The 15,211-nt window shown below is 35.9% G+C and overlaps 1 protein-coding gene across 1 annotated transcript; it reads right to left on the bottom strand.

Annotated features, from left to right (window-relative positions):
- Window positions 1-247: 247 nt before the first annotated feature.
- LOC123307193 lies at window positions 248-14,688 on the bottom strand. Its single transcript, XM_044889410.1, has 3 exons — window positions 14,323-14,688; window positions 1,538-2,077; window positions 248-440 (listed from the first exon to the last, which is right to left on the bottom strand). Exons 1-3 carry the CDS (start codon window positions 14,346-14,348, stop codon window positions 248-250), a joined length of 759 nt encoding a protein of 252 aa, XP_044745345.1. The 5' UTR covers window positions 14,349-14,688.
- Window positions 14,689-15,211: the final 523 nt, after the last annotated feature.

The raw sequence follows: 15,211 nt of genomic DNA, 5'->3' as shown, positions 1-15,211 counted from the left end.
CGAAACACACACCCTGCAGCCCACACACACACTAACACACAAACACACAAACGCACGCACATGTACACACACGCGCACACAAACACGCACGCACACACACACGCGCGAGTTAAGTTTTGTGGGAGAGACTGTAATTAGAAAAAATTATTTTATTTCAAATATTACAATGTATGATAATTGTGACGAATGATTCGTACAATAATTCGCGAAGACTAAGTCAAGACTGCTCAATTAGTGGCCCTGAATCTTATTTATAATGACAATGAATAATAATTCGATAACGGAAAGATTCCATGGACGGATACTCCGTAGGTGCTTGGTCAGCACCCTTGCCACGTGCTGGAATGTGTGGGATATGTAACTCCTCCCTCCTCAGTACTTCCATTATGGGGTGAAGAATGGAACTCTTGGTTGAGTTGTTGGGGCTTCTGCCTGGTTTTCTGAACGTGTTGTTTGGGCTTCGACCTGGTTTACTGGATTTCGGTCCTTCAGCCATTGTCTCATTTTTTTGGAACAGAAAGAGAGAATAATTAATATCAGAATAAAATAGAGTATTGTGATGAATGTTCCATGGGATGATCGTGAGGTCTCGTGGTTAAATACTAGTGGCTGAATTTCCTCTTGTTTCTTCTTAAGTTTATGGATTCGGTCTAGTGGAACATTTTTCAATTGAATTTTGAGGTCATTCATTTTTGGCGAAGTCCAATTGGTTATTATTTTTGGGAGTAGCATCGGTTGTGTGGCAGTTACTTCCTTGTCGTTGAAGTATTTTCTTTCTTCGGTTTCGAAGTAGCATCCTTTTGGAATTGAAATCAGATAGTTTCCCTTGAGAGTGGTAAAGTCTTGATTTTTGCACGACGTTTGAATTTTGGTTTCTTCAGGGATTATTGCGATGAATTTTGAATTGTCTATCCTCTGAATGAAATTTTGATTGGCTGTTACTGAATGATGTTGGCAGTTTACAATTGGTTTCTTCAACTGCATTAGTTGAAAAATACAGTCTTCCACTTTGGAACCCTTAACCAGGTGGTTCTCCTCGCAATAGAATTGTTTTTGCAATTTTACACAAGATGAAGAGGTATACTGATAAAACTTTCCATTCATTGTCAGATAAGTGTTTTTAGGTAGAATTATGGTATTATTGATTGTCGGAATAGAATAAAGATGATAGTGGGAGAATAATTGAGGGAGGATAATTGGAAAGTGCAGAATGAAAACAATTCTGAATTGGGCATGGTATGCATCTACTTTGATCAGTTCATAAAAACTATGATATTCATCTTCATTCTTGAAGATTAAACTATCTTGAGAGTATTTTTTCGTTATTTTCGCAATGATCGATTTCAATTCAGAAAATTTGATGATGCTATGATGTAAAACTCCCAATTTGGAGAAACTAATAGCGTTTTCAATTTCATCGATCATTGTCATAACGATATTGACTGATGTTCCAGTTTGATCCATAATATCTTTGATTCTCATGAATCCAGAAAAACTATCTTCAAGATTTTTGAATTTTATAGAGATTTTTTCGAACTGAGAAGTGATAATTTTTTGATTCTGTATCGAAAAAGTTTTATTAAAATTCTCAATTATTTCTCCCGATAAAGAAATATCAGAATTTAATTTAGTTATAACTTCTTTCTGCTTATCTTGGAGATTTCTGAGAGCATTTTCATAATAAACTGCATCGTCAGCGTCCAAATTTCCAGTTATACTTTTAATGATTGTACCTAATCCATTAACAAGACCTCTCTTCTTTCTTCCTTTTGGAATTAAGCTATCCAATTTTTGTATAGCAACATTAAATTGATATTCGAAAATATTTCCTTCATTTTCCAATTCGGTGTAAAATATACTTTTGGGTTGATTAAGAAGAACATCTTTCACAGCCAAATATTGATTTTGAAGGTAATTAAGTTCCTCGAGGATAGGTTTGATATCGTAATAATGTATGAAATCGTGAAATTTTGCCTTAATTGTAGCTTGGCCCAGGTATATCGGAAGAATCCCTGGATTCTCTCGGAGGTTCATTATTTCTATCTCCTGAGCTGCTACTAGATGCACTAGGAGCATCCTGTAAAAGTATTTTGGTTTTAATTCTTGGTTTTTTCAAATTTTGCTTGTGAATTATTTTAGAATCACTTTGTATTTTAATCTTACTGCTACTCAAGACCTTTTCCTTCGCGAATTTGGGAGTAAGCTTGTTTCTAATATTTGACTTAACTTTACGATATACAACAGAATCTGGTTCGTAATTGAGGGGTTCTTGCCTTTTTTCATTATGTTTGTCTATGATGTGTTGTTTTCTATTTTTCAAGTCTTCATTTAATTTTTTATAAATCTCCTTAGTTTTTTCTCTATGATTTTCAATATAATTATTTATCAATTTTTCATTAATATCTATATCGAGGGGATCTTTAGTATCAAGATGGCCGTTTATAACATCAATGGGCTTCTGTTTAGTGGAGGAATGGATGGAATTATTGTAACCGAAAATAGCATAAGGCATTAAATTTTCAATATTAGTAATTTCTTTTTCTTGGATTTTCACTATTCTCAAGTGTTCAATTAATGTCGAATGAAATCTTTCGATCAATCCATTCGATTGAGGATTATTAGGAGTTATGTAATGTGGAGTGATCCGATGGACTTTCAAGAATTCCGTAACTACACCATTTTTAAGTTCTGTTCCGTTATCCATAATTATTGTTGTAGGTGAACCATGATGGGTCATAAATATTAAAAGTGAGCGAACGATCTCAATACCTGTTAAAGAAATCAATGGATAAGCCTGAGCATATTTGGAAAAAGCATCAACAATTGTGAGAAACTTTTTATTTTGAGCCTGGAAGGTATCGATATGAATTATTTCGAATGGCTTTGAAGGTGTTGGTGTGAGCATAAGCTTTTGACAAGGAGGATCTCGATCATATTTGTTAATCTGACATATTTCACAATTATTAATATATTCAGTAACGTCATTTTGAATGCTTGGCCAATAATATGTCCTTCTGATTCTAGTAACTGTTTCGGTTATTCCTCTGTGATTGGTTTTACCCTCATGCATTAGTTGGATAGTTTGAATTTGAAGATCTTTTTCCGTTACATCTTCTAATATATCATTGCATTTCACTAGCTTAAAAGCAGAATGGTTAAATGTTTTTCTTAGGATTTCACAAACTTCGGAATAATAATTTTCTTTTTTGAAATGAAGGGCATAGAGAATTTTTGGTCGTATGTATTTCTTGAAAAATTCAATAACAGCTTTACTTAAATCATCAGTTGCAAGCTGGACAAAAATTCTTTGCTTGTTTGGAAAAATTCTTTCTAGTTTCACCTCAGCTGGGGAATGCAAAACAAAATCTAAAACTACCTGATTGTCAAATATGTTCAATACCTTTTCGGAAATAGGAATTTCTTGAATTGGATTTTCACAATTTGAATGTATCGTATTACTTTCAGATTGGTTAATGGGTTCTTCAACACTGATTGTTTCTTCCGGAGAAAACTGATAAATAACAATTTGGATTTCTGAATTCATGAAAACATAATGTATCATCTTAAAAATTTTTGTCCATTCCAATTTATCTAATCCACAAGAAATTCTTGGTAAAGCAAGATATATTTCGCTATTTTGTTCACATAATATTTTAAGATTCAAAAGAGCTCGAAAAACATCTTCATACCTGGGTTTGTGATGATAACATTCTTTTGTTACAAGGTAATAAATTCGACGATTATTGCTTTCAATTTGGGCTACTTCGCCAATTCTTTTATTTTGGGATTTCAGTTCCTCCACTTTACCAAACTTTTCTTTGAATGAAAGTGCAATACCCTTACTCATATGAAAATCTTGAGATACACAATGAGCCAACGAATAAGCTTCTGGTGCCGTAAATAAATCACCCTCTCTTTCCACTATGTTAGGTGAAAGTGTAATGTTATTGGAATCAAGGAGTTTCAGAAAATTTTCAAATGATAAACTTTGATATTCATCCTGTTCAGGAATTTCCGAGTCGTCGAAATTTACAATCATAGATTCATTATCAGTACTTGGATTCAATTTGGAAAATTCCTCGTTAAATTTTTCCATATATTCAAAAAAATCTTTGTTGTGAATTTCAATTCTAGAAAGTGCGTCAGCATTAGTATTACAACTACCTTTTTTGTAAATGATTTCAAAATCAAATTCTTCCAATTTCAATCTCCATCGTAAAAGTTTACTATTTGGTTCTTTCAGCGACATTAACCATTGAAGAGGTTTATGATCAGTAATAATCTTAAATTTCCTGCCAAAAAGATAGGGTCTGAAATACTTGGTTGCCCAAACGATGGATAATAATTCTTTTTCAATAGTGCTATAATTTTGTTCATTATCATTCAATGTTCGAGAGGCGTAAGCAATTGGTTTGTCGGATCCTATACTACCTTGAGATAAAACGGCACCAAGAGCAAAATTACTCGCGTCTGTAGTTAAAATAAATTCTTTGGAAAAATCAGGATATTGAAGAATAGGTTCATTCGTTAAAAGTTTCTTACAATATTCAAAACAGTTGATGAATTCAGGAGTATGCTCAATTTTGGCACCCTTTTTCAGACATGAGGTTAGCGGTTTGGTAATTTTAGCAAAATCTCGAATGAATTTCCTGTAATAACCAACTAAACCTAAAAAACCTTTAATTTCTTTAGTTGTACACGGTAGGGGATACTTTTGAATAGCTATAATTTTATCGGGATTCGGTTTCACTCCCTCCGGGGTGACTATGTGCCCTAGATATGCTACCTCCCTTTTTAAAAATTCGGATTTATCTAATTGGATTTTGAAATTTGCCTCTTTAAGTCTTTGAAAAACATTATTAAGATTGACAAGGTGTTCTTGTAAAGAAGTTGAGAATATTATTATATCATCAACATAGACCAAACAATTGTCTAAACCTCTAAGAACGTGGTCCATAACACGTTGAAAAGTGGAAGGAGCATTTTTTAAGCCAAAGGGCATTCGCAAGAATTCGTAATGTCCATTTTCAACATTGAAAGCTGTTTTGGAAATATCTTCCGGATTCATTTCTATTTGGTGAAAACCACTTGCCAAATCTAATGTAGTGAAATATTGACACTTTCCAAGTTTATCTAAAACGTCATTAATATTAGGGATAGGATATTTGTCGTCTATCGTTTTTTCATTGACTTTCCGAAAATCGACAACAATTCTCCATTTTTTCTTTCCAGAAGCATCTGTCTTTTTAGGGACTACCCAAATAGGAGATGACCACGGTGTCAACGTAGGAATGAATGCTGGTTAAAAAAAAAAGAAAGAGAATAATTATGAAACAATATACGAGCAAGTACACCTCGAAGAGAAAAAAAATAGGGCAACTGCTTACCTCGTTATTTTCTTGATTCCTGGATGTTCGGAGTCGTGTAGCTATGGATCACAGCAATGGATCGTATTTTCTGATTGTCGTAGTAAATATTAATAATAATTTATCGAGCGAGAGTACTCTCTAGTTCGGCCGTAAGAACAATACTGATTCCACATATGTCCGAAAAAACAGCAGTTGCGGATGTTTTCGTGGTGTAACTTGCAATCACCGCGAAATTCGAAAATTATTGACGGAAAACAAATACTTCTTAATTTAATTTGGCCCATAAAAACAAATAACAAAATTTTATTGATAGTTTTATGAATTAGGAAATTTAGATTCCCAAACATTCTCCCCCACCAAAAACGAATGTTTTTATCCCAAATTCAACGAAAAATGAATACAATCACGAAATAAATAATGAAAAATAACTAATTTTTCAGAAATAAAGGAATGTCCAGATTAATGAACAGGCAGTGGACATACTTTGACCACTGGACGCTGCATAGTGCCGCCGGACGCTGTTTTCAGTGTAACAACCCGTGCAACACCATCATCACCATGATGTAATTTCATGATTCGGGCCAAAGGCCAACGAAGAGGAGGTTGTTGGTCGTCTTTTATCAGAACCAACGAATTTTCATTAAGTGAGGGGTTGGATGTAGACCATTTTGATCTTTCTTGGAGCGAATGAATATATTCTCTGGACCACCTTTTCCAAAAATCGCCTTGAATGCGTTGGATTAACTGCCAACGATTTAGTCGATTTATATTTAAAGAGCTCAGGTCAGGATTTGGAATGGAGCTGACCAGTGGCTCAAAAACCAAAAAATGACCTGGGGTTAGAGCTTGGAGGTCATTTGGGTCTGTGCTAACCGCACAAAGAGGGCGAGAATTCAACACAGCCTCTATCTGAGTCATAAGGGTGTAAAATTCTTCATAACTCAAAACTTGGGTACCGATGACCTTATAAAAGTGGGTTTTGAAAGATTTTACCGCAGCTTCAGCTAAGCCGTTAAAGTGTGGTGCGCTTGGTGGGTTGAAATCCCAAGTAATTGAGAGGGTTTCAGCAGTGACTTGAGCTAGGTTGATCATTTCATTATAAGCTCCTTTAAAATTGGTGCCTTGATCACTTCTAATTGACAAACATTGTCCGCGTCGAGATATGAATCTCCTAAATGCCGCCAAAAATGTATCGGAACTGAGGTCGGAAGTTACCTCGAAATGAATGGCTCTTGTGCTACAACACACGAAAACACAAACGTAGCCCTTGTACGTTTTTGCACCTCTAGTCTTACTCATCAGTAAGGGAAAAGGTCCGGCAAAGTCGAGACAAACTGAGGTGAAAGCGCGTAAGGGAGTTACTCTTACACTCGGTAAATTTCCCATGAATGGATTATAGGATTTGGGTTTGCATCGAAAACAACGAATGCATTTTGACAAACATCTGTAAATCGCACTTCTAGGGGAAAGAATCCAGAAGCGTTGAAGTAATAAATACTGCATTGTCTTTAAGCCCGGGTGTAAAGAAGTTTGATGAGTCCATTCAATAATTAGATCCGTGAGTCTATGGACTTTAGGTAAAAGTAAAGGATGCTTAACGTCGAACGAAAATGGTGATTTTTGCAATCGTCCCCCAACTCTTAAAAGACCATATTGATCAATGAATGGAGCAAGCTTGCGTATTGGTTTTGGTAAAACCTCGTTTTGTTTAATCTTCAGCCTAATTTCGGCGAAAACATCATTCTGAACCACCCTAATGAGATACTTTAGCGCATTATCACTTTCTTGAGGACTAATAGAAAGGTTAAACATTGAGATATCATTCCTTTTCAATCCGTTTGATACAAAGCGCAAAATATATGCTGTTATTCTCTGTATTTTTGGAAGAGATGAGAATCTTGAAAGCAAACAGAGAATAACATTTTCCGTGGTAATGAGTTTTGACAACAAAACAGTGGGCGCTCTTTCTTCCGGAATTTCAACACCATTTGAAGAATGAAAGTTATTCTGAGTAGGCCAATGCTCTTCAGATTTCAACAAAAATTCTGGACCATCCCACCACAGGGAAAACTGCGAAAGTTGCGCCGGTGATAAACCACGACTTGCACAATCTGCCGGGTTCAGATGGGAAGGCACATGATGCCAAGATGAAATGGAGATTATTTCTTGGATATGTCTCACGCGATTGGCAATAAATGTTTTCCATCTATGCGGAGACGAAGTAACCCAAGTGAGAACAATCATGGAATCTGACCAGACATATATGTCATTGAAAGTGAATATGCCTTTGAAACTTTCTATCACGAATGCTATGAGATTAGCAAGTAAAAGAGCTGCTAGGAGTTCCAATCTTGCGATTGATTGAGTTTTCAGAGGAGATACTCTACATTTGGCGCAAACAAGGGTGGTTTTAAAACTATTGGAATTCCAGAACCTGAGATATACCACACTGGCATAGCCAATTTCGGACGCATCACAAAAACCGTGAATTTGTACTTCAGAAGTCCTATCGAAGCCAAAGTATCGTGGTATCTTTATATTACCGAGACCGGGTAGTTCTACCTTGAATTGTTGCCACACTCGCTGTATGTGTTCAGGAAGCTCTTCGTCCCAAGATACGTGGGATTGCCACAACTTTTGGAGAAGCTGCTTTGCAAGCAGCAAGCATGGAGAAACGAAACTCAAAGGGTCAAATATTCTACTAACCTCGGAAAGAATCGACCGTTTGCTACAGGTTTTGTTGAGAGGATAGTATGAATATGAAAATACATCCGCCTTGGGATTCCATTTAAGACCTAGGACTTTGATGAAAGAAGGTTCATCTTTATCGAATGTACAGTCGGTCAACACATCGGACCCAAAATCTTGAATAAGACTGGGATGATTACCGGCCCATTTGCCCAGTTCGAAACCACCTTCTCTTAAAAGATTAATGAGCTCCAATTGAAGAGCGCGAGTATCTTCGACGGAATCGCTACCGAGGAGCCCGTCATCAATATAAAAATTCTCTTCTAAGGCTTTGGCTGCTTTGGGAAAGCGTGCCTTTTCGGACTTGGCTAACTCCTGTAACGTTTTCAAAGCAAGATACGGTGAACACGAAACACCGTAAGTGACTGTTCGTAAATAATATTCCCTTAAAGGCTCAGAAGGATCAGATCGCCAAATTATTTTCTGAAATTGCCAAAACTCTTTATTTACATTGATTTGGCGGTACATTTGTTTGATATCGCAAGTAAAGCAGTAACGAAAGTAGCGAAAATTAAGTAGGAGACAAGATATATCTTTTTGAAGCTTGGGTCCAGTATACAGAGTATCATTCAGAGAAACACCTTGAACGTCACGTAAACTGGCGTCGAATACTACTCGAATTTTGTAAATAACGGAAGAATTTTCAATTTGTTCTTTGAAAATTGCATGATGTGAAATATAGTATGAAGTAGGGGATTTAAATTCTGATGTTGGGACTGGACTCATATGCTCTCTGTTGATATAATCTGTCATGAATTCCACGTATTTTCCTTTGAGGTTTGGATTTTTCAGGAATCGATTTTCAAGCATACAAAATCTTCTATAGGCCTGAGTGTAGGTATCACAGAAAGACGGATTCTGTATTCGGAAAGGAAGAGGAACTGAGAATCTGCCTGTAGGCTCCCGAAAAGTCAAGGAAGAATAAATTTTCTCGCAAATTTCATCCTCAGGTGATACACAAGGAGGTTGAGGGACATTTTCGACCTCCCAAAACCTTCGCAAAATATGATCCACATTTAAATCCACAGACGAATGAAGAGATGTCAAATGGCATTTTTGAGGAGATGTAGAGGTTCGTCCTTGAAGAACGTATCCATAGATGGTCTCCAAGGCTACCGGTTGATTGGGTCCACCAAAAATTCGTTTGGACCTCAAAAGGAAAGGAACTAACTCAGCTCCTATAAGCATATCTATAGGACCTGGTTGATAAAATTTAGGGTCCGCTAATTTGAGCCCATGAATATGAGTCAAATCTCGAGGATTAATATGAAATTTGGGTTGGTTCGAACAAACCTTGGGTATGATAATGGCTTCAAGAGAGAAAGTTGGACCAGACTGATCACAGGGCTTGATAAGGCAAGAAGTTGTACCCTGAGTGGTGGATGATGTCATCCCATTTAGCCCTTCCACAGGTATTGATATCCTTCTTCGAGGAAGTCCCAAACGTCTAACACAAGTGTCGGAAATAAAGTTTGCCATAGACCCTGTATCCAAAAGTATGCGAATTTTCTGGAAATTTCCGTTGAAATCCTTAACATGTATCACACAAGTAGATAATAAAATCGTTGTTAATGTTGAAGCCGTAGAAGAGTTTGTACTGACGAGAGATGTTGGAACAATAGATTGAGTTTCCCCCACCGAGTTGACGGGTTCACTCTGATTGGATGGCTGAAGTGAAGGACTTGAACCTTTTGATGATTTATCGAAATGCAGAGTAGTATGATGTGGTAATTTGCAAATTCTACATTTATGACTAGAACTACAATTTCTGACAGAATGAGGAGAAATCAAACAATTAACGCATAGATTATGTTGTTTGACCAAAGAAAAACGTTCTTGGGGAGTTTTGGCTAGAAATGATTGACATTTGTATAAGGGATGAGAAGACGAACATAAAAAACACTTAGTGCTTTGGCCAGATGGACCAGGCTGGGACTCGGAAGCAACGAAGCTAGCCACAGGCCCTCTACTAGGGGCTCGGGAAACCCGCTGAGGGATCCCACTGTTTGCATATTGCAAATTGGAAGTAGTGAATTGTACAGATTCCAAAGCTGTACATTGTCTCTCTAAAAAGGTAACCAACTGTCGATAAGTAGGAATCTCATGATTTACACTATTTTCTAACTCGAAGTCAGTACGTGTTTTAACATCTAATTTGTTCATAAGCATATTAAATAATAAGAAATCCCAATGATCGACAGGGAAATCGAGAACACGTAAAGCGGCAACATTTTCCGTAAATATATTTAAAAGATGTCTTAATTTCACAGATGTCGGTTTCTGTACTGGTTGGGCATTGAAAATATCATTATAATACTGACTGGCAAGTATTCTTTTATTTTGGTATCTTTTCTCTAAAATTTCGTATGCAATTTTATAATTTGCATCAATGAGAGGAATGCCTTTAATAAGTGCTAAAGGTTCGTGACTAAGGGATGTTAAAAGATAACGAAACTTTTCAACATCAGACAAATCAGTATTTTCATGAATGATGCTCTTGAATAAGTCGAAAAAGCTAGGCCAATCTCGAAAATTGCCTGAAAATGTTGGAATAGAAAGCTTGGGAATTCTGGCTGAAGGCTTGCAAGGTTGTAAACTAGTTTTTGATGAAGTGTTTGAAGAGGTTCCCGCAGAATTTTTCAATAACAAATCATGTTTAATTGATTTCACGTAGTAATATGCCTGATCAGCCGCGATTCTGAGTTTATCGTACTCTGAAAATTCTTCATCTGAAATTAAACCAATGATTGTATTGTGTGATGATCGAAAATCCTCATAAGCGCCTTCTATTTCATCAGCTCTGGCTAAAAACTGCGATTTATAAGATTCATTTGTTGATGCCTGAATGCCTATTTCTTGAGCTTCCTTTAAACGCGAATAGGCTGTTTGGCGCAGTAAATTAGCTCTAGTTAATTTGCTGGACATTATGAATCAATATAATATAATAATCTGATATAATAAATATCCGAGGTAATAAAAAACTGAACAATGTAAATCGATTGCTAGATTTATGAAACGTGTATTAATAAATGTGTGGAAAAGGAAAACTATGGTCGACAGTTGAATAATACAATATGATCTACAAATTTTCAAAATGTACAATAGTAAATGAAATCTGGTGTAAGTACGTGATGAATTGCAGTAAATATGGGTCAATAATGAATGATATTCGAAAATTGTTACCCAGTAATTACGATTGATATCAAAGCAAGTAATAATATTCGAAAGGAAGTAAAGATAAGTTGAAAAGTATGTAAATAATACACTTCAAACAGCTCCCGAAGGCAAAATACAGCGACCGCAACAAAATGTTGAACTGAATAATTGAAAATATTGAATTTGTCATCAAAATAGCATCCACTGTTTGAATGAAGAGATATTATAAAAGATGAAGACAAATTGAAAACATTCGTTTTATAATTCCCGTTGTAAACAAAGATGAAAATGCACCATGCGCGCTGTGACCCTGACCTTGAACCGGTCTGCCCGTGAAATGAAATGATTTTCACAAGAGACGTATGTCGCAAAAAATAAATGAAAAAAGGTAAATTTTGGCCAAATTAAATTATGAATGAATTTTTCTGAAGGAAACAACCCGGCAACGAAGGACCAGTGTCAACGTAGGAATGAATGCTGGTTAAAAAAAAAAGAAAGAGAATAATTATGAAACAATATACGAGCAAGTACACCTCGAAGAGAAAAAAAATAGGGCAACTGCTTACCTCGTTATTTTCTTGATTCCTGGATGTTCGGAGTCGTGTAGCTATGGATCACAGCAATGGATCGTATTTTCTGATTGTCGTAGTAAATATTAATAATAATTTATCGAGCGAGAGTACTCTCTAGTTCGGCCGTAAGAACAATACTGATTCCACATATGTCCGAAAAAACAGCAGTTGCGGATGTTTTCGTGGTGTAACTTGCAATCACCGCGAAATTCGAAAATTATTGACGGAAAACAAATACTTCTTAATTTAATTTGGCCCATAAAAACAAATAACAAAATTTTATTGATAGTTTTATGAACTAGGAAATTTAGATTCCCAAACACACGGAGACTGACTAGGCCTAATGATTCCTTGTTTCAACATCAAATTTATCTGGTTTTTTACTTCTTCTTTATGAACGTACGGGTATCTGTAAGATTTCGTATAAGCGGGGATGTCATCTTTGGTTTTAATGCAATGTTTAATTTTATTCGAAAATGAAAGTGTTTGATTTTCTCTGTGGAAAATATCGGAATATTTCTTGCATAATTTAAGAATATGAAATTTTTCTTCCTCGTTCATATGTTCAGTTCTAATAAGTTTTTCTATGTCACTATTATCTGAGCAAATGTTGGTATCTATTTGATATATTTCGAAATCATCAGCAATAAAAGGAAAAGAGTCTATTGGATTATTCAAAATTAATATTATATCTTCATCAGTTTTATTCGAAATTTCTACGTTAGCCAATCCATTGCATGAAAAAGTTAAAATTTCAGGTATTTCACAATTTTGTATAATTTGGTTGGGAACCATGGTTTCACCTGATAATGGTTTCACAGGGATTTTAGTGATAATTGTTGAATTGGAATCAACTTTAATTTTGAAAGGAAGTTTCGCAGCGGTTTCATGATAATGAATCGCTACAAGAGAAGATGGTGTAATTAACTTAGAATTTTGAAAATCCAGAGTTGCATTTAAAAGTTTTATGTTATCTAAACCTATAAGGCCATCATAAAAGGTGTGAAATTTGAATAAGTAAAATTCGAAATCGCCACGTCGGTTAAATTCAGGAAAAATCGGTATATTAGCACAAAATTCATGGTGTGAAGTTTGATGGACAGTGGATACAATGAATGGTTTCCGGAAAATGAAGTGGGAATAAAACTGCTTTGCGAGATTAGGATTAATAAAAGATTTAGTGGAACCTGTATCTATAAGTAGTTTCAAAGGAGGATTTTGAATAGATATGAAAGGCAGTTCTCGTTTATTGGAAACATGATATTCTATCAACTCGATGGGTTTTTTGTTGGTAAAGTCCGAAAATTTTCTTCAGTAGTATGTTCCGATTCGATACTTTCGTAATTCAAATTTTCGGTGTTGAATAATTCCTCGCTGATAAAATCTGGATTACGGGATCTGTTTGGAAAATCGCGTGAAGTAGAGTAATTTTGACGGAATTTGGAAGCAGTATTATTCGTAGAAATACTCATTGGAGTCGGAAAGGTTTGGGCCGGTCTTTTGAAAACTTGAGAATGGGTTGGAAATCTGGAAGGAGTATAATTTGGGTTTCGTTGTAAATTTATTGGTCTACTTGGAAATCTTTGTGCATTTTGTGTACTGGAAAATTGATTAGGTCTTGGAAAATGAGGTGACGAAAAATGGGGAGATGGAAATCGTGAATTCATGTTGAAAGATGTTTTAAAGTTAGCTCTATTTTGGGTTGGGCGTTTAGGAATAGTAAAATTATTACATTTTTGAAGGTGTTTGATATTGTCCTCCTCAAGGATGAATTGAAGTGCCTGTGCTAATGAATCTGGCCGCATAGCTCTTATAATAGGGCCTAAAGGATCTCTTAATCCTGCCAGAAAGGTTTTTAAAGCTTGATTTTTGAAAAATTCTCTTTTACTTTCTTGATCTTCGGCTCTGCACCGAAGGTCAATATAATTGCAAATAGTGTTCAATAAATGTAAAATTCTTTCATAAAATTCTTGAGGGGATTCATTGAAATTTTGCCGAGAATTAACTAAATCTTGGTTCAAGCTATTTTCATCTCTTTGATCACTAAAATTTTGAATAAGAGCGTTTTTAATTTCAATCCAGTTGTTTGTAGCCCCATAAATAACTACTATTTCTTCAGCTCGACCATGCAATTTATTAAGAATTCCATTCAATAAAAGCAAATTCTGAAAGTTATTGGTGTTATTTACATCAAAATAATGACCTAATAAGGCTTCCGAGGCCGCAATAAATCTATGAAGTTTGTTAGGATTTCCATCGAAATCAGGAATAATGCTCAAATCTTTCGAATCAAAATTCGGAACAGTAGCCATCTTATTTGTATTTAAATTAATAGAAATTGGTTTTATACTAAGATTTTTGAAAGAGTTTAATAAATCTTGCTCTAAATCAGAATCGTCTTCAATGATTGAATCGGACCGTGTTTTAGAGGAGTCTGACATAAAATGCAAAAGAATCAATATATCAGTATAACTCACCACTTAGTAAACAATGCTAATTCCATGCGGTTTCCTGGATGGACCCAATGGATGATAGGTTCGGATTTTTGCAGGTTTCTGGATAGAACGTCACAAAAACTCCGTCGACTGCGCCAGTTAAGTTTTGTGGGAGAGACTGTAATTAGAAAAAATTATTTTATTTCAAATATTACAATGTATGATAATTGTGACGAATGATTCGTACAATAATTCGCGAAGACTAAGTCAAGACTGCTCAATTAGTGGCCCTGAATCTTATTTATAATGACAATGAATAATAATTCGATAACGGAAAGATTCCATGGACGGATACTCCGTAGGTGCTTGGTCAGCACCCTTGCCACGTGCTGGAATGTGTGGGATATGTAACTCGCGCGCGCACACACACACACGCACGCACGTACCCACACCCACGCACACCCACGCACACGCACAAACACACACACACACCCACACCCACGCACACACCCACACCCACGCACACCCGCGTACACACGCACCCACACCCTGTGGGGTGCACACACAGAGCCGTTCCTAGGGTCATTTTTTCGACTGACTCGAGGTCGTAGATTGCGAATATCGTAGATGCAATAAATCACTTTTAGTGAGAAATTTCGAAAAAATTGGTCAACTTTGAGGAGCTGGAGCAGCCAGAAAAGAGATTTTTTCGTGATAGATTGATACATTGCGAATAGAAAAATCCAACTTTCATTAATCTACCGCGAACAGTTTAGATTTTATGATTTTTTCCACGAAGGTCCAAAATTTCCGGTTTTCCATCGACTATAACTTGAAAACTAACCCTTTCAGCAAAATTCTGTTTGCATATTCGTCATCTACGCACTCGATTTAGTGAATACTCCAGTTTTGGTAGAAATCGGAGAGATCG

The sequence above is a fragment of the Coccinella septempunctata genome, chromosome 2, assembly GCF_907165205.1.
Source record: "Coccinella septempunctata chromosome 2, icCocSept1.1, whole genome shotgun sequence".
Taxonomy (NCBI): Eukaryota; Metazoa; Arthropoda; class Insecta; order Coleoptera; family Coccinellidae; genus Coccinella; species Coccinella septempunctata.
This window is presented reverse-complemented; position numbering and strand designations above follow the sequence as displayed.